The sequence below is a fragment of the Gigantopelta aegis genome, chromosome 4, assembly GCF_016097555.1.
Source record: "Gigantopelta aegis isolate Gae_Host chromosome 4, Gae_host_genome, whole genome shotgun sequence".
Classification (NCBI taxonomy): Eukaryota; Metazoa; Mollusca; class Gastropoda; order Neomphalida; family Peltospiridae; genus Gigantopelta; species Gigantopelta aegis.
Genome location: NC_054702.1, coordinates 29,685,204 through 29,712,785, shown reverse-complemented (window position 1 = coordinate 29,712,785; position 27,582 = coordinate 29,685,204). Strand labels below are relative to the sequence as shown.

The following is a 27,582-nucleotide window of genomic DNA, read 5'->3' as shown; positions in this document are numbered from 1 at the left end:
GCCTGCCTCGGCCGGCTCCTCTGTCTAGGACAGGAAAGGGGTGGGGTGGGTTGGAGGGGGGACCGCCTGCACTGGTTGGTGCAAGGGAGCACCAGCAGTCCGACTGGGGCTGGTAACAGGCGGAGGGTGGTATGGTGTTATGAAATTTGGAAAGTCCCGAAGGATTAAGTCAAAGAGAATGGGTGCGCACTTTTGTGAAAGCCAATATTGGATTGTTTTCTCATTTAACTTTAAAGAGACTGTCCTGAGTTTGTGCCATGGTAACATATTTTCAAATAAACGTGACTTTTTAATTAGTAAAATTAGGGATAATATTACTGTTTCATTGTTAAATATAATGATTTAACACAAAATGTAAATTTTGGGACAAGTCGAATACTTACCTGAGATGCGACATTGATGTCTCCAGGTGTGAGAAATGACAAAATAAAAAGTAGAAGTTTATCAGGGAATCTATTGATGTCAAATCGATCTCGGAGTCTGAAAAATATCAAACAAAAGTCAACACTTCCTGGATCAAAACCCGATACCTACCTGCGGCTTGAGATATCCTCCGGTTGTTCTATCCTATTCTATTTGATTAATAATATGCCTGTTCATATAAATAATAAATAACATGGTCAGATAAGCAAATTCATTCTCTCTTCTCTTTTTCACCATCTCTGTTTTTCTGTATGTCTGTCTGTCTTTCAGTCGGTCTGTTTCTGTTTGTCTTTGCTGTCTCTCTCTCCGTCTGTCTGTCAGTTTGTTAGTATTTTTTCTTTCCAAACAGACCCCTCCGTTTTCATTCTCATAGAAACAATATTAACATAAAATTTTATTGTTGACAAAATATGAAAAACTATATTTATAGTTAATTACTTAAAACAACAAAACAAAACTTACTTCTGATGGATGTGTGAAACTAGGGATGCCAGAATGCAGGGGCTGGTAATCTTGACCACCTCCTTGAGCAGGGCAATTCTTTCAAAGTCTTCCCACTGGTGTAACCACTGGAGGGGAACAATCAAAGTTTTTAACAGTCACTGTTTTTATCATATTTAATAACAAAAGAACGGTGGAATTCTTTTGGATCCATCGGTTTTAGTCTTTAAGAGAAGCTGATTTTTATGATAAATTTTAAAATATGTAATTATTTTTGACAATTTTTATTTAATTTTCCAAAGTTCTTTACAATGTTTTATTCATTTAACTGGACATTTTAAAAATGTATTGTGTATTATATATTCTTTCATTTGACATTCAATATCTATTATCATGCTTACTCATGCATGTGCTGTGTGTCTATAAACATTGATTGATTGATTGATTGATTGATTGATTCACCGATTCATCATTAATTTATTCTTTTATTTGACAGTCAATATCTGATGTGTTTTTGTTCATGGTTGTGTGTTTATAAACATTCATTCATTGATTAACTGATTCATCATTCATTTATTCATCTATCCATCCACACTCAATCCCAAAAATCCATCCATCTATTAAATACCCATCCACCCACCCACCAAAATCCATCCATCCACCCACCCAAATCCAGCCATCTATCCAGCCAGCCAGCCATCCATGATTCACCCACCCAAATCCATCCACCGACCTACCCAAAATTCACCTACCCATCCATTCATCATTTTCTCACCTCCCAAACATGTTCAAGTTGGTCCTGAAAGTTGGAAGACAACTCTTTCTTGTTTGGCTTCCTAAAGGCGTGTTGAGACCCACTCAGTGATGCACCTCGCCACCACTTGCGATGCTGGAACGTTTTCGTTAGGGTGATGGGCAAGGCAGATAACCCTACTGGGTGGCAGTCTGAACTGTGACGCATTTCACGCAGTGGAGAGCCTTCCAATTTTACACAGAAATTAAAATTACAATCTCAAGTATACCTTTTATTTAAATTTTATGTAACAGAGAACCTAACAGTCTAATACAACCCTAAGTATACTTTTAATATTTAAATGTCACGTAATACAGAACCTACCTGTCTGACACAGATGTTAAAGCTACAATTAGAAGTAGGCTTTTAATATTTAAAACTGCTGTCTTGTCTGACCATATTATTACATCAGAAGGAAATGTTTTATTTAACAACACACTCAACAAATTTTATTTACAGTTATATGGCATATGAATTTGATTCTGTAGCACAAAGATCGAAGCCAACAAGTACATGCATAGTAGATGGTACATTGATACTAGTACAAACTGAATTACAACAATTTACTGGTCAAATGAAACAAGAAATGGAAAATGTTTTATTTAACGATGCACTCAACACATTTTATTTATGGTTATATGGCATCGGACATATGGTTAAGGACCACACAGATATTAAGGGAGAAAACCTGCTGTCGCCACTTCATGGGCTACTCTTTTCGATTAGAAGCAAGGGATCTTTTATATGCACCATCCCATAGACAGGATAGCACATACCACAGCCTTTGATGTACCAGTCGTGGTGCAATGGCTGGAGCGAGAATTAACCCAATTGCAGTTACAAGGATTGATCCCAAACTGACCGCGTTTATAACATCAGTTACCAACACAAAATACAAACACAGCTATACTTTTAATAAACATGTGTGTTACTGCTATCAATAGTTAATGTCTGTTTCTTAGTCTGTTGCCATGGGTTTGTTTTAATAATACTCTGTGAAAATGACCAGTGAAATGGTACTTTGGTTCTCTATGTTAGTTATTAAGTATAACCAAACAATATTGAAGTAAGAAAGTAATAATGACTATAACAGGTTTGTCAATCAAGTACGGTAGTAGTTTTAACAAGTCACAGCATACAGGTACAGGTACAGGGCTTCTAGATTATGGTAGCCCCACCCCCATGGCCAGTGATATTTAATGTTGGGCTAGTAAATAACTACTATTACCATGCCCGATGGCTAGTAGAAAAAAAAGAAGTCAAATGTTGCAGTTGTCTATTTTATAAATATGAATATCCTGACCCCACCCCAAACCCCAATATTTGTGTTTTTAATCCCTATCTCCCTCTTTAAGTAACATATCTGATTATAACTATTATTTAGTAAAATTATATTAACTTAATATAAAGTAGGGCTAGTTAATTTTTAATTGTGGCTAGTAAATTAAAAAAATCACTGATCCCATGGCTAGCCGATTTTTAAAAAATCCTAGAAGCTCTGAGGTATGTAACAAATGGAAAGATTTCTCGGCAAGACTTCAGAACGTTCCAGCATTCAGTTCATTCAGGTTTTGGCTTAGGGTTAGGGTTAGTAATAGTATTAGCATGCACTGTAGTATTAGCATGCATGCTGGAACGTTCGGAAGTCTTTTCGATTTCTCAACATCCTTACCAAATCTCTCCAGTTTGTGAGGAGAGAAGAAACCCGCGGTGCTGACAGTGGATGAGTTGAAGGCACTGTGACGGAACTGACTGGAAGCACTGTTAAGTCCACTCAGTAAACCCTTGGATGACTCGGACTTCAGCTCCAACATGCCACCCAGGAAAGACGCAGACATCGTGGCTGTGGATGCCCGACTCTTTTCTGTCTTCTGGTGGCTTTTGGAAGAGGAGATGTTAGTCTTGGAGCAAGGGATGGACACCCCCGATCTGGAAGCAGTACTCCGTTTAGGCTTTCTTGTCTTTTTGTCAGTTTGTACATTCTCTGCAGCAGTATTTTCTCTCAACGTCTGAGTTTGAGCTTTATCATACACATGAGCCACAACAATTGTCTGAATAGCAGATTGGATGATATCCAAAGCCAGACTGTTTGAATATTCATCAATAGTTGAAGGTGGTATGTTTTCTTTTACTTCTTGCTTTGTTTCCAATGCAGATGACACATACCTTTCTTTCTCAGACTTAGGTTTTCCATCAGCACCATCAACAGTTAAAGTCTTCCTGCTTCCACTAGATTTAGGTTTGTCAAGAGAATCACTCACAACTAAGAACGATTCTTTGTTTTCGTCAGATCTTGGTTTGCTAGCAAACATATTAGTACCAGCAGGTTTACCAGAATAATCTCTAGATGGTAGGCATTGTTTCTTTCTTAATAACCCAGATCTGGATTTGCTAGAAGCTTGATTGATGCTTATGTGGCTTCCACTGGTTCCAAAGTGTCCACTTCCAGATTTAAGATCTATCTGTCCCTCCCACAAAGTATCTACGTCTGATCGTCTACATGCTAGGGTTTTCAGTGGGATGGTTTTAGGAAGTACACCTTTCTTGAACGAATCTGAAGAATACTGTTTTTTACAAACAGTGGAATAGTCACGATGCCGGAGAGGCTCCAAAGTGGTTGCCAATATGTCTAACTGCCGAGGTGAACACCTAAAACAAAAGAAAATTAAAAAAAAACAATAAACCTTTTATGTCAGTGCAAATTCAATACAATTTAATCTAAAAAAAGAATTATCTCACCTATTTAAGAAACAAAATCTCTAGAATATCTATTCTATGAACCCATGCAGAAATGGAACTGGATCTATGTTTACATCAAAAATTTAAAATGGCAATCAACAACATAATTCTTGCCTAACAAGGGCAGTTGATCGTATGCTGGAGTGGGAGGCATTTGCTCTCAATACTGATCTCCATTTGGTAAAAGCTATAAACTGACTCTGTTTACTTTGTATTCTACCAAGCATTAATTTGCTGAAAGTAGCTCACCTTCCTTCCATCATTTAAGAATACAGAAAAGGATCATCAAGGATAAAAAGGTTATCAGGGTGTTCAGTATCTTTGAAAGTATGACGTTGTTTTACAAAAGTCGACAGCTACCAGGTATGCATGAAACATATGTGGAGGTGATGGCAGCAATTACTGCAGAATACTTTGAATTATTATTTTTCATCTTAAAAATGAGACAAGTCAAGTATTTTATAATAACAAAACTAGCAAGACTGACCAAATTAAATGTTTAATAAATGATTTCAATGTAAAGAAAAGACCATATTTGTATTACAATGTACCTATTTGCAATCCCACAGAGCAGAAGATCCTGTTGCCATGGCTGCCATGCCTGGAACCAATCACAAATAGTCTTATATATTTGCTGGTTGTTGAGCTGGGAGAAACTGTGTTCACCTAAACTCTGACTTACAGTTACAGGAGGCAGGTGGACCACACCTTCAAAGTTGCCATACCGTAACCCCTTGGCGGCCTTCACAGAGTATGCTCTAGTCAACTCAATGGGGGCTATCGTAGCTGGCATCATTACTACAAAACAAATTCAAATAACATTCTAAAGATAGGATTGCATATGTAAGGCACTATTAATGCATAAAAATCGGCCTCAGTGGTGTCATAGTTAAGCCATCAGACATAAGGTTGGTAGGTATGGTGTTCATAGCCCAGTACCACCTCCCACCCAGAGTGAGTTGTAAGACCACTTCTCTCTCACTAACAACTAACAACTAACCCACTGTCATGGACAGGCGACCCAGATAGCTGAGGTGTGTGCCCAGGACAGCATGCTTGAAGCTTAATCGGACATAAGCACGAAAATAAGTTCAAATGAAATGAAATGAAATGCAGAAAAACTTATGCTGTGTGCATAAAGAAATCTAAATAATTAAAACTGATATGCAGGATTCCTTAATCTTATGTCTGAATGTGTGTGCATTTTCCTATGTGGATCCTTTAGCAGCTAGTTCAATCAACCCCTTGATTGATTCCTGTCGGATAAGCACACAAATTGTATGGTCTAGGATAGATCCCCATTGATAGTATGGTAATGTCATCAAAGTGACGTAATTATTCTACAGTGCTTACCATATACATATTTATTACCCATATGGTTAAAAATATCTTGGTATATATATCAAAGTGTTACGTCCCACGAGAACATCAAATGGGACCTAACATCTTGACGTCATGTGATGACATCATACGACTGATAAACTACCTTACATAAACGTTAATCAAACATTTAATTACATAAACTGAAAATTATTTTAATGGGCAAAACGCTTGTGACAACTGAAAATGATTTCACTTGGAACATAAGCTCGTTTAATATCCTATAAATATGTTACATAAATAAAAGGGGCCCTATTTAGAACACATTTCCAAAGGAACTTTGAGGGTATGCCCTAGACAGACATGCTTGAACCTTTCGAAGGTCCACTTGTATATAAAAATGTATGGTTCTTTATCCTACTCTAGATATATAGATAAACATTAAAAAAAAACATAACTTGTGTCCCCCTCCCCCACTAGAGATGTACCTCCACCTCCCTACTCTGGATATTGTTCCTAAGGGTCTGTTCAGTGACTGTAAAGGATTTTTCTCAAACTCAAAAGACTGTCATATTTTAATACTAGTATCCATTGCATACAGGGTTGTAGAAAATAATGTTTATTAAAAATGTTACCAATTATACTCAAGCCACGTGAATATAAACCAAACATAATAAACTCGTAAAATTTTTTATTAAAAATAGCAGTCATTAATTATGACCGTGTTAGGATGTTATTAAACAAACATTCCTTTCTTTTTTCCTTTATACCCCTACTTATATACATGTTACTACTACATGTGTTAAAACATTAAAAACATCTGTCCTAGTTATAGCTAGTTAGGTTGGATATTAGATTTTTTTTTTTATTGCTGTTAACTTTTAAAAATAATTGGTTGGATTTTCCTTGGGAACCATCACGTATAAAGAACATTATAAATACTTATAATAAATATGAGTTAGAGTTAGGGTTAGGGTTAGTGACAGTGCCAAAGGAAAGTCCTTCCAAATAATTTTAAATGAAATTATTTTGATGTACTAGTAATTTGGGCAAGAGTTCTGTCCGTTTCTACCCCCTCCCAATAGTTTTGGTCATTATGCAACTGTCCTCCCCTTTAATATTTTTGATATCATGGTAAAAAATAAAATGTAAGAAACATTATTATTATTTAAAAATATTTTTGATATCATGGTAAAAAATAAAATGTAAGAAACATTATTATTATTTAAAGGTAAAGTATTATTATTTTATAGAATATTATATTATTAAAAACTATGGTAGTTTGATGCCACCATGGATTCTAATAACACGACTTTCGGTACATCGACAATTACAGCACTTTTGAACCATAAACAAATTATATTATTCATTGGAAAATAATAATACAATTCGGTTAAAAATGGATGCATATAATAAAATCAATATCAGTAAACACTTAACAGTAACAAAATAAACATACATTTGACATTTTGTGGGGAAATAATACACTTGTTTACATCCAATTAAGATCACTAGGCATAATTATCTCCCTTCGTTTATAGACTGTTCCCTATTTTATCTCCTTATATTTGATCCGCATTCGGACAAACTCGAATGACCAATCTCCGATTTGTTTTCAGAATCCAAGCATTTGATTGGTTAATGCAGTACTGTTATGGTTTTGTTACATTTGCAGGTACGAATTTTAAAGTATATCGAGGGCACTAAACCAAATTCGAGTTCTTACTGGCTTAAATTCATCTACGAAATGGAATAATATGTTCTGCAAAGACTTTAATGATTTAGATTTAATTATGTGATATTATTAAGATTTGCATGGCCTTCTATCATTTCCATTGCCGAATTTTAGCATTGATAAAAAAACCCCCATAAAAACAAATTTATGTTTCATGAAATTCATTATAGGAGATAGACAAGGAAAGGAATAGTTGTTTAATAACATCCGAGCACATTTTAAACAAAGGCTATCTGGTGTCTAGCAAGTGGTTATTTCGACACTGAAAAAAGCAGCAATGGATGTGCTTAAGTCGAGACAGGATTGACATGTAAATAATTTGGCAGGGCGCCAAGCAGCACTATTTTAACTTGATAATAGGCTAGTAAATAAATTTTAAAAAGTCACTAGCCAACTTGGGGTTATTACTTGCTAGGCAACATAAGTAATAATATATATGACTTTTAAAGGAGGCTTCTGACTTTTTCTTTATATAAAATATATTATCTCAAGCCCCCTTGCTACTTTTACATTAGCCCGAGTACTCTGACTGTAAGAGAGCTAGACGGACATTTGGACATAAATACGCTCTCATTACAGTCGGGAGACCAACCTATGTATATTTTTGGCAATTCCTGACTGCCAAACGGTAGGCAAAGATTCCCGCTCTAGTACCACAACAATCCTATGTTTGACGTCAAATACCTTTACATCGATCATTTTCGAGTTAACTGATACAAAAAAATCCACATATTAATCACTAATACACATACTACAGAAAGAAACCCGACAGCACCCACATTCAGCTACACTTCGTGACACTCTGTCGCAACAATTACAAAGCTCGGCGATCTATTTCGAGACGTAGATCACGTGATCGCCACTGGGCGATTCCGCCTTGTGCAGCAGTTACAGGGGCTGTCTCATACCAAGCGACGTTACAAACTGTCTTTGTTTTAACTGTTTAAAATGTAAAAATTGTGTTTGAATTTTGTTTTTAATCAGAGAGGTTATTATTTTCATAAAAAAATCAGCAGCAATGTCTGTCAAAAAAGAACTTGTAAATCAGCGACAAATATCATTGTCGTACTGTTAACTGCCAATGCGTATCGATGGGTAATCTCATTAATTGTGGCTACATTCTACGCAAAAAAAAAGTTGTAAACCTTTTTTTAAAAACTCCCACACCCCCTCTCGTTCTGAGTACAGTTTGTGGCCCTGATCAGAAATCGTGGTAGCAACAAGCGTACTTGAACATCAAACTGATATAAGCAGGTTAATTCCCGACATTGGACCTGGCAGTCATTTGTGGCCATACATGCATACGGCGAAACTCATCGCCATCAGTCCCTAGGCGTCAGCTTGTCTACTATGATGGAACTCCTGTCTACAGCTGATCATTGAGTATTGTGTTACAGAATCGGTCTTTGTTCAGTTGTTGAAAATAATTAGGCTGTGTTCTACGTAGGTTAATGCATTGTCAATAATTATTAACTACCATACATATATGTGATTTACATTTGCTTGGATAAAACGATCGTTCATATAAAAGTAGTTATTAAGCAAACAGAATACTTACAACCAACCCAAAACAAAATTTGAACTATTTTTATTACTTAATTTACTAGTATCCTAGCGCCTTTTTTTTCTTGTTTTTTCTTTTTGCTTTTTAATGAGATATTACACCACAGTTTCACATTTGAGTCATTTCCGCATTTCTTAGGGAGTGGGTTTCAGCTCAGTCGTTTGAGTGTTCGCGTCGCAGGATCGAACAACCTCGATGGATCCATTCAACCGATTGATTTTTTTGTCGTTTCAACCAATGCACCAGAACTGGTCAGTGGCCGTGGTATGTGCTGTCCAGCCTGTGGGAAAGTACATATAAAAGATCCATTGCTAATGTAGCAGGTTTCATCTCCAATACTCATGTCAGTTACCAAATGTTTGACATCCAATAGCTAGTGATTAATAAATCAATGTGCTCTAGTGGTGTCGTTGAACAAAACAAATTTCAATATTTTTTAGTTTGGTCTGAATAGCAAAACAACTATAATTATTTTGCAAGATAAGTTTTAAAGATCGAATGAGCTATGCACCGATTCAATTTTGATTTTGCAGTAACAAGCATTGCCATCCGTCCCCTTAATGCCTCAGAATACATCTTATGATACCCCATCCCCTCAAGAGCATTACACTCTACTACTGTACTAATGACTAATTCATAAAACATAAAATTATCAAATTAAATTACTACTTACTTTATCTTTCATAAGAGGAGGCAGTACGTAGCACATACTTTTGCCGTATCCTGTCGATAACACCAAATGTATCCTTCAAATTCAAAATGGAATCAATAATGTGTAATTGTTTTGGTTTAATGACGTAATTAAATCCAAATTCATCCAAAACGGCATTAGCCAACTCTTCCATGTTGTAACGTCGCTTGGTATGAGATGGCCCCTGTAACTGCTGCACAAGGCGGAATCACCCAGTGGCGATCACGTGATCTACGTCTCGAAATAGATCGCCACGCTTTGTAATTGTTGCGACGGAGTGTCACGAAGCGTAGCTGAATGTGGGTGCTGTCAGGTTTCTTTCTGTAGTATGTGTATTAGTGATTAATATGTGGATTTTTTTGTATCAGTTAACTCGAAAATGATCGATGTAAAGGTATTTGACGTCAAACATAGGATTGTTGTGGTATTAGAGCGGGAATCTTTGCCTACCGTTTGGTAGTCAGGAATTGCCAAAAATATACATAGGTTGGTCTCTTACAGTACTCGGGCTACTTTTAGAGGAGAGGTGCCAGCAACATAGAAGGATTTTCTATTCGTGTATATATATATATCGTTAAAAGTGTATGTTTATCTCTACATGACAGGCTTGTTTCGTGAGAGAGTTGAATTGCTCTCACTCATCAGATGTAGATTTAATTACACCGTCAACGGAAAGCTGATGACGTAATGGACTCTGTGACGTCAAGGTTACGTCACTATGCAGGTCTATATGTGTGGTATGCGCACAGAAGGTATTTGCGTCTGTGTCGACATGCTGATACGAGTTCATTCTTGGAGTTTAGTGTGCTGGTTTCAGGTTTATACATTATGAACAGTTTTACTGACTTAGTACATTTGGACACTGAAGGATAGATTCACCCCATACACCATTAAGTGGAAAATTTTATCCAAAGCAAAGCCATACTCTCCAGCGAGCAAAAGATGTAACCTCTGCCTGAAGGAAAAACTGTTCATAATCTATAGACCTGCATAGTGACGTCCCAGAGTCTATTACTTCATCAGCTTTCCGTTGACGGTGTAATTAAATCTACATCTGATGAGTGAGAGCAATTCAACTCTCTCACGAAACAAGCCTGTCATGTAGAGATAAACATACACTTTTAACGATGTATCTGGCTCCCACACGGTTGAGCACTCTATAAAATAGCGTCTTTCAACTCGAAAACGACTACTATATATATATATATATATATATATATATATATATATATATATATATATATATATATATATATATATATATATATATATATATATATACAAATTATTTGATTATTAAAGCATTCAACAGTTCAAAACACTCAGAATACCTTAGCCCTTGGGTAACTTCGGATAAATCTGACATGCATGATTTGCAAACAGTCCTAAACTGGGTGTTTTTATGTTTATAGTTTTGATCATCAATTACTGTATTGTCTTGTAAATTTTATTGGCAACAGCAGAAGTTCACTTACATTTTACTCACAATATTAAAACAGGTCCTGATCTGTTCATTTTCAGTTAGGGTGTCTGTTTGAAAAGTTAGCTTATTTTTAGTTCATGACAATCATTTAACACTTAAGGATATTGATGTAGAATTTTCTCTGCTGTGGATTGAAAAAAAAACCCCACTGGGTTGTGCAGTGGTGATCACACCATTTTCAGTAGTTCATCAAGAGATTAATTAGATGTCAGACATTTGGTAATTCTGAGATAGAGAAAACCTACAATTTTCCATTTGTAGCATGGGAACGTTTCATATGCACTTTTCCATGAACAGGACAACATATACACCATAATAATAATAATAATAATAATAATCTTTATTTCAAGAAGGTTATGGAGCACTGGTTGGGATAGAAAAACAAATCGGAGAAAAGGTCCCTGAGGGATAAAGCATCACAGGCGAGCACTCTACCTACTGAGTTAGATTCTGCCCTCATCACTGTGACAATAATACATAAAAAGTTTTTCAGTTGGATAATATAACTTTCTTTAATCTATATTGTGATATAGACAGACTGTGACTAGGATTCGTCTGATATACATATATATACCTGCGGTCATCAAACTGAATTTGGACTACATATATGTAATCTTTTTACATAAAATGATAATTTTTGTAAAAATTGTTACTACCATTTTGTTTTTCAGACATCTGCCAATACTATGGCAGAATTTGATTCATCAGATGAAGAAAGTGGCGAGATTGATCAAACGCCATTTGAAATCTCATGGTAAGCAGACTTAACATGTAAACACCAAATTAAAAATAATATACAGGTACAGATACATCGATAGGTTCATATTATACATGTATGTACTATAAGAAAAAATCCATATATTACACAATGTGTTTTACATACAATTAATAAAAAAAAATTTGGATCATCAATATAAATGCAATTGTATTCTTGAATGTTAAAGTAAGTTTTTTAATGTTTATTTCTTTTAAACAAAACTGAAATTTTTACATAGTTACATGTTTATATAGTACAATGTAACATGTATGGACTGTTAAAATCAGTAATTTTCTCACATTAGACTGATTAGTGGTGAGGAACGAAATTCACAACTATTTAAACAACTTGTGTATGACTGCATATTTATTTAAAAAAATAAAATATTGCTAACTACAGCATGAGTTATAGAGATTTGTCAGTTTGTGGAAGTGTGTACTTCTAAAAATATTGTTTTTAATCTGGATAGTGTTAACGCTATTTTATATATTTTAAAACTATTTTATAACATATGTTTTTAGGTTAGATCTGTCTGGAGTTGGGTCAGATGAGAAACTTGGAATATCTGCATTGCCTGGTCAGTATATTTACTGGCTGTTATTCAAATATTCTGAAACTATTCCATATAAAATGAAACCCCTCTAAACCAGACACCCATGTAGCCAATTAAAATGTCAGTTTGAGGTGGTGTCCAGTTTAGAGAGGTTCTGTTCTATATTGCTATTTAAAAAGGGGCATTGAAAAAAATTCTGATTTTGAGGGAATTCCGATTTACAGAGGATCGTCTTTTGAGAGGTTTCACTATACCTGTGTGCACAAATAAAAAAAATCATGGCACAGATTTGTATGTATTCTTTCACTCACACAAGACAATCTTTTTTTATCTTGAAGACTGAACTATGTTTATTGGAAACCTTACAGTTACATTGCCATGTTAAATCATTTGAACAAGCAAATTTACTTTAAAATATATTGCTTGACAGTGTTCTGCATTGCAAAGTAAGTTTATGTTTACTGTTCATATACTTTTTAATAATAAAACAGACAATATCTTTGTTCTTGATAGGCATGGTTTTTCTTGTTTGTTTTTCTAGGTTGTAAGTTCAAAGATACCTGGCGAAGTATACAGAATGATTTGAGTAAGTATATAATTTTTTATTCATTGCCACCCGCTGAATGCAAAATATTCTAATGGACCGTTTCTCAAAACTTTAAATCTTCAATATGTTTTTATTTATTAACCATTTATAATAGACCATCCACACTATATATACATATATATATAATGAGTTTTGACAGATAAAAATAAATATTTAGTTGTGTTTTATTCCAGAACGTTTGCAAGATTGTGGAATCAAGGATGTCTTTACACTTTGCACAAGAGGAGAGATGAACAAATACCGAGTTCCCAACTTACTCAATGAATTCTCAGCTTATGACATTACAGTACATCACTATCCATTCCCAGATGGCCAGGTGCCCCCCATTGACAGCCTGGTCAAGATGGTGGAGGAGTTGCGCATTAATGTCATGAACGGCAAAAAATCTGTGGTTCAGTAAGAATTCACAAATTTAAATATATAGTATATGTATATACATTTAGAGGCTTATGACTCGTGTGTTTTTTATATGAATAACAAATTTGGGGATTTTTTTGGTCTGGTGTTAAATTAATACAGATATAAGTTTACAAATATTAATATATTTTCCTAATGTTATTGGAAATAATTAATATTCAAGATTTGCATCAGATTGGAAAAACGTAAAATTTGTCATTTTAATTTTGGGAGATTTGATCAAAAATATGAGTTCTACATTATGACTAATAGTATTACTAATCACCATTTATAGTAACTATTAAAATATAAAGTTTATATACAAACATTGAGAATGTATTTTTTTTAGTATAAACTGTTTAAAACACTTGTTATTGCATGTCATTTTAATGAGTACTTTTACTAAAATGGATGACATAAATCTACATTTCAAATGAAATAATGTTGGTTAAACGGGGCTAGCTCGGGGTGAGCAAAATGTTTTGCCAAATTGTCTATTAAATTTCAAAAATTGCTGAAATCGGCAAAATCAAATACAATTCGCCAACTACTTTCAAAATTCGCAGTTGGCAAATTTGGCAAGTGTCAGAGCTAGCCCTGGTTAAATATGTTTCTCTAGAATGTGTTATGTTGAATTGCGAAGCAATATAGTTTTCACACATCACAAGTTGACATAAACATTGTATTCGAAAAAACATCATGAAATGGTCTATTTATTATATGCCGGTACATCTGTCCTAGTTTTTGACAATATCTTTTGCTTTATTTGTTAATGTTTTTCGCTGATCCTATTGAAAACACACAACACCATGATATATTTCTTCCGGTTAACTTTTGTTGAACATTTACTTGACCATGGTATTTTTAAAAGAAATACGAATAAAAAAGTATCTTTATTTAAGTAATATTTACTTAATAATACTGCTGCGCAAACATACCTGACAAAATGATCCTCTCGAAACCCCACAAATACAAAACGAATGGAATGGCAAGTTTAAAAACTTACACTCAACGACAGGACATTGTGTCATCATTATTTAGCTTTGTATTCAATCAGATTTAGATATTTTGTCGTAATTGCACTTTTTTATAGGTACAATTTTATTTTTAAAAAATTCAAATATGACAAGATGCATTAGTAATCATCAAACTTACTCGTAATAATTTACAAGGGAGATAACTGATTCATTAATGTTCACAAAAATATAAACATGATTTCTATATTTTCACTATAGCAAAAGTATAGTGAAAGTATGACTTTTCACCGAATATCACCTTTATGGTTTCTGTAGATCTATATACTTTGTTGCTATGTATATAATAAATTAATGTATAAATCTGAAACAAACTTTGTCTTCTTTCAGCTGTTATGGAGGATTAGGCAGATCATGTATAGGTTTGTAGATTTGTATTTTATTTTCATTATTTGGTTGTTCATAAATGTGATAGAAATTAAGTAGACCCCCATGATTATTATAACTTCACATTCTAGACTCTTAATGTTCTACTAATAGCAGGTTTCAAGATTTCAAAATGTATGGAAAACACTTCTTTTTTTTGTTCCGTTCCCTATGGTCCTTGGAACCCAGTGGAAACTGTTATTTGGTAATCATGGTAATGGTAATTATATTACATAATAATGGGTAACAACAACTGGTTGTTTCCATGAAATATGGAGGCCTGTAATAGAAAATGACAGTCCACTTTACCATTTTGGACTCTTGATTATTTGGTTTATAATTATAAGTTTATAGCACATATTATGATTAGTGTCACATTATACAGAGTTTTAAAGTTAAGTATCACAATTTATCTTTTGACAAATGTTTATGACACATATCATGCTTGTTGTATGGGGTTTGTTTCATAAGAAAAGGCGACAGATGTGGGTGTGACAAAAACATACCAATGCACAACCTTGAATTTGTGTGAATAAGTTGTATGCTTATTTCATAAAATCATTTGTAAGGCAAGGACATTTGCAGAGGTGGGTTTGGGGGTTGACATCCCCTCTCCCTGCTCAAAACTGGATTTTTAAAAATATTTTTAAAATATAAATTCCAGAGAAGCATGACCCGAACTCCCCTAGAAACTTCACTCACCAATCTAGTACTACCCCCTCCATAATTTTATGTATACGTGCCTAGAAGGAGATATTACAGGTTGCACAGCTTAAAATTCATATGAATCAAAAAGTGGTTACCAGTTGATTGAAGGGAATAATATTTTTCAAGTTAGAAAAAGGAGTTTATTCATATAAACACTTGCTTTTTCTATTATCCTACTCCTTGTTACATTAACAGTAGCTAGTTGTCATGATTAAAAGTAATTCACACTCAAAGATCCCGGGAAAATTGTGAGAGTGATAGTTTTGATTGCCTACCTTTAGCACAAGTCTAGTTATGGGGGCAGGATCTGGCCAAGTGGTAAAGCGGATTGATCCCTGTTGGTGGGTCCGTTGGGCTATTTCTAGTTCCACCCAGTGCACTACATCTGGTATATCGAAGGCTGTGGTATGTGTTATCCTGTCTGTGGGACGATACATATAAAAGATCCCTTGCTACTAATGGAAAAATGTTGTGGGTTTCCTCTGTAAAACTGGAAGTCAAAATTACCAAATGTTTGACATCCAATAGCCAATGATTAATAAATTAGTGTGCTCTAGTGGTGTTGTTAAACAAAACAAACTAACTTTTTAAGTCTAGTTATGCTTAACCCAATTTTCATTCACATATTAAATTTAAGATATCGTATATGGTTGTAACTGATAAATAGTTTAGGCAAATTTTCAATTAATTGAGGTGGCTGCATCCAATTACTTTGAGTTAGAAATTACATCATTGAAATTCCAGTTCGGCCAGAATTTGGAAAAAAAAAATTCATGCCTATCACATTAATGTAATACACGTAGTTGTGTTTCATAATAACACTCTTACAGGTTGTGTAAATGCGATGGATAGAATGTATAAGATTGTTATTTTGATTGCAGTGGCCGTGTGTTTGTTGATGATGATGGATGAATCATTAACAGCCAACGATGCTATAGAAAAAGTGAGGGATCTCCGGGGACACAGTGCCGTCCAGTCAGTGAAGGTAACAAGGTTTTACACTTACTGTTTCTCAAAAACCTGTGTGCTAGCTATATACCAGACTTCATACAAACTCTCCATTGATTAAGCCTAAGGAATATCACTAGTCACTTGTGTGTACATAGGGGGCAGGATCTAGTCCATTCGGTAGAGAGCTCGCTTGATGTACTTCAGTTGCAGGAGTGCACCCCCTCAGTGGACCCATTCACTGATTTGTTTCTTTCCCCTTCCCAACTAGTATTTCATGACTGGTTTATCAAAGGCTATGTTATATGCTGTCCTGTCTGTGGGAAAGTGCATATAAAGATCCCTTGCTGCTCATGGAAAAATGTAGCGTGCTGCTGCTGCTAAGGCTATATACAGAATTACCAAATTTAAGTTTGATCTCCAATAGGCAATGCTGAATACATCAATGTGCTCTAGTTGTTTTGTTAAACAAAAACAAAACTCGTGTTTTGTTTTTGGTATGAACATATGTCAGTACTTTTATGACAAATATGGCAGAGGCAAAACATTGCAGTAACGTTGCCAGTATTATACAGATTGGTTAAAAGAAAGTTGCATTTAGCTAGCAAAAGTTTGCAAAATTACTGACTGTTCATTATGTCCATAACTTCTAGAACTGGTTTAAATGTCAAATTAGCCCTATGTTAGACACCAAATAGCTGTAATTCAAAATGAATTGAGGTGTCATTAAGCAAATATTCCATTCCTGGTTTTTTAATGGAATTAATTTCTGTTGCTATAGTGTAGTAGCTATAGAGCCTTATTATTATTATTATTAAATTCTTATATACTGAAAATGTTTTGTACCATTTGCATAAGAGTTTTTTTTTTTTTTTTTTTTGCAGCAATATAACTTTGTTCAAGATTTCCGACAGTTGCTGGCTGAATACAAGAAGGATGAGGACAATGAATGCAGATCTTTGTCTCGATGAATGAAATAATAACAGCTGTTTAAGAGACAAATCTGAGTAACCTTTGACAGCACTGGTAGACTGTTAGCTCACTGAGCTGTTTCACTGACGAATACTTTAAAATATTAACAATACAGTTCAAATGTCCAGTGCTAGAACTGAAGCTCATATGGGTGGAACATGCATGTCTTAAAATGTGGGTTAAAAATGTACATAAATATAGTTTCAAATATGTTTTAACTCTAGGTACAGTGAAACTCCTCTAAACCGGACACCCTCGGTACCAAGTAAAAAATCTGGTTTTAGAAGGTATCCGGTTTAGAGAGGTTCTCTTCTGCACAAATATTTAAAAAGGAACCATGAAAAATGTCTGGTTTTGAGGGAATTCTGGTTTACAGAGGGTCCGGTTTTGAGAGGTTTCACTATACTAACATTTTGATATTTATGTTTTATTGATGCTTTTAGAAAGTGAATTTCATGTGGAAGGCATGCGTTTTTCTCTCTAGAAAAGTCTGATGGACAAATAGAGCAACCTGTTAATGTTATGTGTATTTTAATAATGTGAATCTAAAATTCAGTATCATTCTGTGGACTAGTCTGTTCAGTGCCGTGGTTATCTGTCACCTCAAACTACTAGTTGATTCAAGATTATGGTAATTTTGTGCTGTTGTCACAATGTTTTGTTATTATTTCTTGGTCTATGGTTAGAGATCATGCTTGTTTTGGACAATGGCAAATTTGTTTTAAAAAATGGAGCCAAATTCAGTTTGCCTTGGTCAAGCAAAACTTAACACAAAGTAAAGGCTGAAAAAACAAACAAATTGGTTCATATTATGTTATGAAATATATTCACCAATTTGAGGTTTAATTCATATTTTGATATTGACAGGTTAAACTTGAATTACTCTACTTAGTGTGAGGGGATAAAAGTTTGTTGCTCAAATAAGATGGACAAATCCTTATAATCAATTGTTTTTAATTTTCTTTTTGACTTCATATTTTCCTACAGATTGTGGGAATGGGGCACTCCTAACCTAACTATAGAATTCTTTGTTTGTTTCTACTCTCAAGATATGAAGAAGCAACAGTGTTGAACTAGAATGATAAGAATGTTTTTTTTAATACATTTAGTCCCACTGCGAGGTTACATAGGTTACAAAACAATCTGAGAGCCCAGGTAGCAAGTCATGTAAAACTATTTCTTCATGGAATCCTTTAGTCATTTGATAACTAATAGATCAGTGATTATGATTAATGGCTTCTGGTCCATGTAATTGATTTTCATGTTGTTTTGTAATAATTGTATTCTTCACTAGCATTTTTGTTAGAGAGTGTGTCACAGTTCATTCATTTCATGAGCTTAAAAGGTTGGGAAATGAAAATCAATGAACATTTATTAGTGCATTTATTTAGTTAGGCGTCAAACAAATTGTGTTTCCTGGAACCTGACTCTACCTACAAAAATGGGCTGACTCTAATTATATATATATTTCAATATATATTTTATATTATTAATAGGTGAAAATAGTATTTTTTTTCAGCATGTTCCTAAAAATACACAAAACCTTTTTTAGGCCCTACTAGAAACCAATAATTTCATGGGGATTCTTTTTAATCAGTTACCAATACTGAATTTAATAATAATCTCTTTGTAATTCAGATTATTAAATCACTTTTAAATACACATACTTTAAGAGTTATTATTTATTATTTGTTGTTATCATCATCATTATTATTATCTGTCTGAGGAAATACAGTTCATAAAAACTGCACATTTATATTGGCAAAGAAATAGTTTATGTATGTAATGTTACTTCTAGGGAGGTAAACCGGAGGTGCAGAAATGGAAATTATTACCCCAGCGGTCACTCATAACAGGGAAAATATTTTCCATATTTTCTCAGTGAGAAATATTCTACATTGGTCTAACGAACAATACTATTGGACAATTTGACGCTTACAAAGCAATGGCCATGTCGGTACTAAATATGATGTCATCACAATTTGGCAAACACACAAAATGATGTCATGTACTTTAAAGAGTTTGCGTTTACATCTGTTTTTGGTGTTAAATTTATAACAAAATGTAATTTTAATGCAATTCCTTCTAGATTTTGTAGCAGAATAAAGAAAACTTTTGTTTTTGAAAATTATCTATGAACGTGATTAAATTACAAAGTTATAGCAATTCTCAGAACACTGCGTAAAGTGGTTTACATCGTTTCTATACAGATTGGCCTTCATGCATGTGCGTCGAAAATAAAGACTTTTAGAGAAAAAAATAGCTGAGGTAATAAATAGAATAACAAACTCGGTACCAGTTATTATTAAATTTATCTCCCTCGTGAAATAAATTTGATAATAACTGGTAACTTGTTTATTATCCTCTATATATTTCACTAGCCTGCTGGACCAGAACCAACTAAAATTTACTAGCCCACCAGAATTTCTACTAGTCTGCCAGCCTATATAACAATATGTTATTGTTTAACAATATTATAATATACAGTCTTCACTTCAAATGATAATATATATTTAATTTAAAAAATCATTATTAAGGACACTTGGTAAGTGATCAACATTGCATGGCAAACGAAATCAAGCCCCAAACTTTGATTGACAAATCAATAAATTTTGAAATATTCTGGTAAAAACTTAAGTTTCTCACATTTCTTTCATATAGATTTACAAAATCCAAATGACACTCTTTATGTATTTAACAAAACCATCTATTCAAAACAAACCGGCAACATACTTTCATCATAAATAAGACATTTCTAGGAAGTATCGACCTTTCACCGGCTGTTTTTGGAATGTGCTTGTGCAGATCAAAATTATCAATGTGGTACATGTATTGTTGTGTATTTTGTACTCGTTTTGACCCGCTTCAATGATGTGGAATTTTGGCATGCGGAGTCACATATTCGATGAAAAATGAACAAATTAATTATGCAGAAAAAGACAGATCGCCTGTCTGATAGGGTCTCCATGAGTGCTCTGGCACAGGTTATATGTTTACATCATTTGCCATTATGCTTGGCGCTGGTTACATTTTATAATATAGGGCTGTAAGAGTGAGTGAAAATAAAAGTTGAATGTGTAGAATGCAATACAATGGCATGATTGTAAACCATTCTAGCTTCTTTGAAGGCTGAGCAAGACTTTCCTATGATGTTCAGAATCTAGTCAAATTATGTGATAGAAGAATTTTTAATTATGTAAGTAAATCTGGGTGATCTAGTAGTAGTATGTGACACACTGCCATCTTAAATTGTATTTGAATGCCTGGTTTGATGGTCCAGTGTGAATTAGTATGGAAGATAGACATGGAACCAAGGATGTGCACCACCTTGAAATTCGAATTGCTCTAAAAAATCTGTTGAGTGAACTTTAATACTGCAGGTGCCTTTTTGTTTAAATGTTGCATGCCCATCATAGTAAAATTTTGCATCTGCCTATGGAGTATATGGTCTGGGTGACCTATCTGTAATAGCAGAATGTCTATTATCAAGAAACATGAAAAGTAGGTTGCCATGATCTGTTAATGGTGTGCAACACCGTGCCATCCAAAGTCACGTTTGATGGTCTTGTATAAATTAGTTTGGAACATGCAGAAAATATTTCTTCTGATTTACAGTAAACTGAAAATTAGGTCTGGTCAGTAGCAACACACCCTCATTCCAAGTTGCACTTGTATTCAACATTTGATGGTCTTGCATGAATTAATAAGGAAAATATAGTCTGGACAGGGATTTCTTTTAATGTGCAGTTTTTTGGAGGTTTTTTTTTTTTTTTTTTTAAAGGTGACCATGACCTAGTGATGGTATGCCATACTGCCATCCAAACTTGTACTTCGATGCAAAAAAGCTAGATGATGCTGTATGCATTAGTATCAGGTGTGTGTTCAGATGTTTATGCAAGTGGGGTGGGTGTAAACTGGCGAGAAAAGTTTATAGGGGGACGAGTCAAGTTTATAGGAGGGCTAGAGTCATGGTCCAACAGAAAGTATTTTGAATGGGTCCCAGTATCCAAGATATGGTCTGGAGAAGAAGAGTTAACAGACAGACAAGTTTGTTTTGTTTAACAACACCATTAGAGCATATTGATTGATCATCAGCTATTGCATATCAAAGATTTGGTAATTCTCACACATAGTCACCAGAGGAAACTCGCTACATTTTAACTAATGCAGCAAGGGATCTTTTATATGTACTTCCCCACAGATAGGAAAGCTTTGATCAGTTGTGGTGCAGATGGACAACACCAAACCACAATATGAGGGCATAACAATGCAAACGTACCTCACTCTCACCAACAAAATGCACGCAAGGGCACTAGGAAAATTAAATTCCTAAATTCCATTATGTCCATGTAGGTATGTTTAGTGCGTGATATTGGCAAGGCACGACCTTAGCAGTAGCATGGGGTGTTTTGGCTACCAGTTTCTCACTCAGGCTACCAGCTGTTTAAACACCTAAAAAAACCCATTCTAAAACAACGTTTAAATAAAAATAAATGATTTTGCTTTTTTGTCTCCTTTTTTAAAAGTTTATTAAAATTATGGGCTACCAAATTAACTGAGGGCTACCACATTTCATAACCTGGAAGCAAGTGGGCTACCACTGAAAAAAAGTTAATGTCAAGGCCTGTTAATTGACTAAAACGTTTATTCCGAACTGAATAATAAATATCAATGATACCTCTCCCATCAGGTCAGGTTAAATAGGGTTTTACGTGCACATTCAGAGCAAGCTGTTGTAGCGCACGCCTGTCGTGGGCGCAGGTGACGACTTACGCTAGTTCTTTTATCCAGGAAAGGGTTGGGGTGGATGGGAGAAGGGACCGACCGTGCTTGGCAAGTACGAGAGAGCACTACCAGCCCAACCAGGATCGGTAAGGGGTGGGTGCATTTGTGGTGCTATTGAATTTTGAAAGTCAAAAAAATAAAATGTTGCGCCATTTTCATGAAAGAATTTGGCGCATGATTTGGAACGGTTGATTTTTAACTTCGTTGGCCTAATTCTAGCTCTTTCTGACCTCTCCCATCTGGTCAGGTCATAGGGTTTTACGTAGACATTCAGACCAAGGGTTGGGCTGGGAGAAGGGACTGCCCATGCTGGTAAAGTGCAGGAGAGCACCAGCAGCACGACCTATATCGGTAACGGGCATCAGCAATTTGGGTAGAGTGAGTCGGTATTCTTTTGCTCTCCCATGGTCAGGTCAGAGTGTTTTACGTGCACATTCAGAACAAACTGTTGTAGCGCACGTCTGTCATGGGCACGGGTGCCGGCCTTGACCGGCTCCTCTGTCTAGGACAGGAAGGGGTTGGGGTGGGTGGTAGAGAGGCAGTGCAAGAGAGTACCGGCATCCCGACCGGGGTCAATAGCGGACGGGAAATATGCTCTCCCATGGAATGGAATGGAAAATTGTTTAACGTGCACATTCAGAGCAAGCTGTTGTAGCGCACGCCTGTCCTGGGAACAAGTACCGGCCTTGGCCTCCGTCCATGACAGGACTCTCCCATCCAAAATTAGGAGTTTTATATTCAGTTCCAAATATTAAGGGGAGATAACTACTACGATCTTAATGGCTTCCGTAAACAGCGTTGTGTCCCCATTCATGTTTTGATTCGCTGCAAACATGTCGACGGCCTCAAAAGTTACGCTCGGACTTTCGGTTCTCTTCACAACATCAATTGTTTATTATGTTCATAGTAAACAGACCCAAGACAGAGAAGTATGAGCCATTTATTAATGTCAGACGATTTTGGAGTAATAAATTGTTTTAATATTGGTCGAATTCTATAATTTACCGATTTTCTTTTTTTTCGATGTTGACATTGTTGTCTCCCCTTAACTGACGAAATTGCACGTTTTCATATTCATTGTATTTTAATATTTCACTGATTGTTAATCACAATGTATAAATAAATATGTAGAAAATTATATTTAAAACTCTATAGGATTCTGTTTTGCCAAATGCGACAAAAATATCTTTAACCAGGGCAGCATCAAACCTGAAATAAAGGGGTGAGCAGTGAAAATGTGCATGCAAGGTCAAAAATTGTGGCGGTAACCTGGCGTTGTCTGAGGTAAACCTTGTTACATAATAAGTAGGAAATTTTACCTCTTAAACAAAATGGGCAGAACCAATGAGGACTGATAAAATAAAAGGGCATTTCCGGCTCTTATAAATGTGCCCCAGGGCCTACTCCCCCCTCCCTCCACTCCTTGGTGCACACTTGTATACTGTTTTTTTTTTAATAAATAAAAAAAAAACCCTGAGTTCGAATGGTGTCTTTCTCAATATAAGTAATGAAATCCTTTTGCTTAGTGGTTGTCATTAATTTAAGTTTATTATTTTAAAGGGGTGGGATGTAGCCCAGTGGTAAATGCTCGCGTGATGTGCAGTTGGTTTAGGATCATCCCAGTCAGTAGGCCCATTAGGCTATTTCTCATTCTAGCTAGCTAGCACCACAACTGGTATATTAAAAGATGTGGTATGAAGTGTTTGTGACCGGAACACCTGAGCCGAGTCCAGCAAGACTGAGCATATAAACATCCGCTAGACAGCTTTATGCAATTTACAATCTGATTAAAATTAGCACCACTGGTTAATAGACATGTAAAGCTAATTTTAATCCGATTGTGCATTTCATATCACAGTAAACCAAATGGCCACGTTGGGAAGCAATCAAATAGTTCGCGAACGAACGCCATATCCAAACATAAATAAACAATAAATAATAATGCGTAAGTACGGTAACCAGTCAATTCGGACCATAGTCATTTCATACCCTGGTCATTTCATACCATAGTTATTTGGTCATTTCATACCCAAGTCATTTCGTACCATTGTTATTTCGTACTATGTCTGTTTGGTCATTTTATACCTCAATCATTTATTGTGCAGCTTAGTTGAATGATAGATAGTAAAATGTCGAATTACTGGTTTAAAAAATAAACATTAGACTAATGCAACTATATTGAAGCACCACCCCGTAATAAAGAAAGAAAGAAAGAGAGAACAAGAAAAAGATGATATATTACTTTTATCTCCTCACATTTCCGTTCATCATTATATTAATTACCAATGAGCACCTTGTGTTAAAATAACATATCAAGATCTTCTAAGACAAGCTGATCTCAGAAAAACCTTAATTACCCACGAAGACCGTGTGTTACAAGGTATGTTTACACGTCAAGGTTATTCATTTACAATAAAAATAAGAAGTGGCATACCATGACAAAAATAAGATTCCGAGTACAAAAGGACTATGGTACGAAATGACCAAACATTATAGTACGAGATGGTAAAAAGTAGTTACGAAATGGCTATGGTATGAAATGACCAAAGCACTATGGTACGAAACGACTATGGTACGAAATGTCCATAAACTATGTTACGAAATGGATGGTACGAAATGACTAGTAACCGTAAGTAACAAAGAATATATCTATAACTGTCATTAACTGCTGTAAATTGCATTGTTATCATGGATATTTTTCCACTTTTTTACCTGTCACTTCGTGTGTCAACAACCACAGGGCCTTATAACAGGGTTGAAAATTAACATGAAACCCAAGGTCGCCAGCAGGGCCAGTTGAAAACAAATCTTACTGGCCCTTCTCAAATTCAACTAGCCCTTCAATTATCATATTGGAATTTAACTGTACAGCTAAAATTAAAACGGAAGACCTTTCTAAAATTCTTAGTCGCCATTAGCCAATAAAGGTCGCCATGGGCAACCGTGCAACTGCTAATTTTCAACCCTGTTATAACGGGGGATGGTGGGATGAGGACAAAAAGTGTACATGTTTTTGTTTTGTTTTTTGTCCTACTCTATATAAATAACTTTTAAAATCTATCTTGTGCTCCCCCGACCCACCAACTAGAGTCAACACTGTGGCCCTCTCACTAGAGATTGTGCCCCCACACCCCAGATATCATTCTTATGGCCCTGGTTCAGCAAGTCTATAGTACTAGTATTTACTTGTATACAATATATAAAATATCATCAATCATTTATTTAACACAAAAATCATTGATGTTAGCTAAACTAAACTTAAGTGATCCGAGTCTTAGACACGAGGTTATACATATACCTGTATCATGTATTTACTACTACCATATTATAATAATGTTAGGTACTTTTATTATCACTTTATGACTTTTTTTTTTTTTTTAATTCAAAAATATAGTTACGTTGCACTTTTAAAAAAATATACAAATGTAATTAATTATGATATATAATCCTTCTTTGTCAGAACTTGATAGAAAGTATGTTGCCTTCGTGCACCACTTTTGAAGGAAAGGTTTGCCTTGGTGCCCTAATTTTGGTTATTAAACCGAAGGCAACACTTGCTGTGTCCTCCCAAAAAATTGAAATTCGACCCCTGCTTCTATCGTGATGGTTCAAATATACACTTTCTGTGGTCACAGCCTCTAGCTGATTAAAATCAGGAATTGTTCTCATAAAAATTGTCTTTTGTAGATAATGTTTTAAAAATATTTTTTTCAGGAATTGCGAATGGGCATTGTTCGTGACTTAGAGCGACAACAACAGACTGAAGCGGCTAATAACACAGCTAGTGAACCACAAGAACAAATTAGTTCTAAAACTGCCTTGTAGCAGTAAAAACATGAGCATTTTCAAAGAATCAGGTTTTTTTGATGGAGTGTGGATACTGTGAATATTTCTATTAATGGAAATAGTTCAACTATATGCCTGTATATAATACTTCATAAACACTTAGTTATTAACCTTACTAGCTTTGTCAACAGGCAGTTTTCTTGGTCCTTCCACTGACTAATTTGTGATAGACTGCACATAAGTATTGCTAAAAAACTAAATCAGAAATTAATTACTAGTATTACATAGAATAACTGTAAATTTATTGCAGTGAAAGTTATTTAGAGCCTCTTTGTCTTTTACTAGTCTAATTATTTTATATTTAAAGTTTAAAATGGCTTTGAAACTTGACTTTGCAACTAGCAAACAGTTTGAATGTCTTTGTCGTTTTATTAGCTATAATATCACTTAAAAGTTTATTAAAAATGTACATCATGTAGACAGTGTTATACATGTAGCTAATGGAAGTTGGTTGGGAAGCATGAAGTGCATTACTTTCCCAACCTGTAGCATTTCATCATTAGAAAATGATCATTTAATACACGTCATATGACAGAAGACTAGATCTGTTTTATGTGTTTCCTATGAATAAAGACAGAGCACATGAATTTCTGTTTATGTAATTATTAGGGGTGACTATTGCGGTCAGTTTTACTAATAATACTATTGCAGTAGTATTGCAATAGTTAAAATGCTATTGTGATAGTATTGCAACAGTGATAGTACTATTGCTATAGTATTGCAATAGTATTGTGAGTTCTTAAATCGCTTGATGATAATAATATAAATAGATATTTCACCAAATATTTACCCCAGTCTTCAAGTGTGTGTGTGTGTGTGTTTGTGTGAAGGTGCACGGTATGTACATATGTCTGTGTTTGTACTTAATTCTTTGTAATAATGTCATTAGGTAGTGAAATCATCTGTTGGTCGTAGACTATATTATTTGACTATGCATACTATCGAAACTATCAATAGTTGAGCAAACAATTGCGATAGTTATTGATAATTGAATTAACTATCAATGCATTGCTATCGAGGCAGACTGTCGCAACATATTGATAGTTTGATGTATTGTTACACCACTATTAATTATACTATTAGTACAACATTGAAACAATAGTTTGTTGTAATCTAAATGACTCAAAAGAATGCCATGCTTTTTTCAACCAATTTTTTTCCTTCTTCTTTTCAATTTAATATGAAAATATAAATAGAAAATAATGAATAATAAACTAACTGACCATCTGACATATTATTAAAATGGTGAATTGGGCAGTCTGGTTAGAATCATATCTTATTTCCTCTTTGTTGTCTGTTTGGAGATCTGACTAAAACCAATGTTATATCACTTTCCATCACAAACACTTGTAAATGTGTTGTAGCTTGTTTTGCAAGGTCAGAATTGTCAGTGTTTTGATTGGTTGGATGAAAGGTCATCT

General features: G+C 34.8%; 2 protein-coding genes and 1 long non-coding RNA gene across 4 annotated transcripts in view; 2 read left to right on the top strand and 1 right to left on the bottom strand.

The window, feature by feature from the left end:
* Positions 1-7,249, bottom strand: part of LOC121370341 — a 73,820-nt gene extending 66,571 nt beyond the window's left edge. Inside the window, exons 1-6 of the mRNA XM_041495493.1 lie at positions 7,176-7,249; positions 4,948-5,194; positions 3,330-4,306; positions 1,640-1,842; positions 886-992; positions 384-480 (exon numbers count right to left, since the gene is read on the bottom strand). Of these exons, the coding sequence (XP_041351427.1) occupies positions 384-480; positions 886-992; positions 1,640-1,842; positions 3,330-4,306; positions 4,948-5,192 (1,629 nt within the window). The 5' untranslated portion in view covers positions 5,193-5,194; positions 7,176-7,249. The remainder of the gene's footprint in view (positions 1-383; positions 481-885; positions 993-1,639; positions 1,843-3,329; positions 4,307-4,947; positions 5,195-7,175) is intronic.
* Positions 7,250-7,359: 110 nt separating this feature from the next.
* LOC121370339 (cyclin-dependent kinase inhibitor 3-like) lies at positions 7,360-19,192 on the top strand. Of its 2 annotated transcripts, none has more exons than XM_041495491.1 (8): positions 7,360-7,391; positions 11,861-11,943; positions 12,468-12,523; positions 13,041-13,085; positions 13,280-13,502; positions 14,867-14,898; positions 16,492-16,595; positions 17,443-19,192. In XM_041495491.1, exons 1-8 carry the CDS (start codon positions 7,371-7,373, stop codon positions 17,527-17,529), a joined length of 651 nt encoding a protein of 216 aa, XP_041351425.1. In that variant the 5' UTR covers positions 7,360-7,370; the 3' UTR covers positions 17,530-19,192. The 2 variants fall into 2 exon arrangements, with proteins under 2 accessions (XP_041351425.1, XP_041351426.1); XM_041495492.1 differs by lacking the exon at positions 7,360-7,391 and adding an exon at positions 7,417-7,761.
* A 3,919-nt stretch (positions 19,193-23,111) lies between these two features.
* On the top strand, positions 23,112-26,748 carry LOC121372005. Its single transcript, XR_005957877.1, has 2 exons — positions 23,112-23,244; positions 26,030-26,748. It is a non-coding gene; the product is annotated as an uncharacterized LOC121372005 (long non-coding RNA).
* The last annotated feature ends 834 nt before the right edge of the window (positions 26,749-27,582 follow it).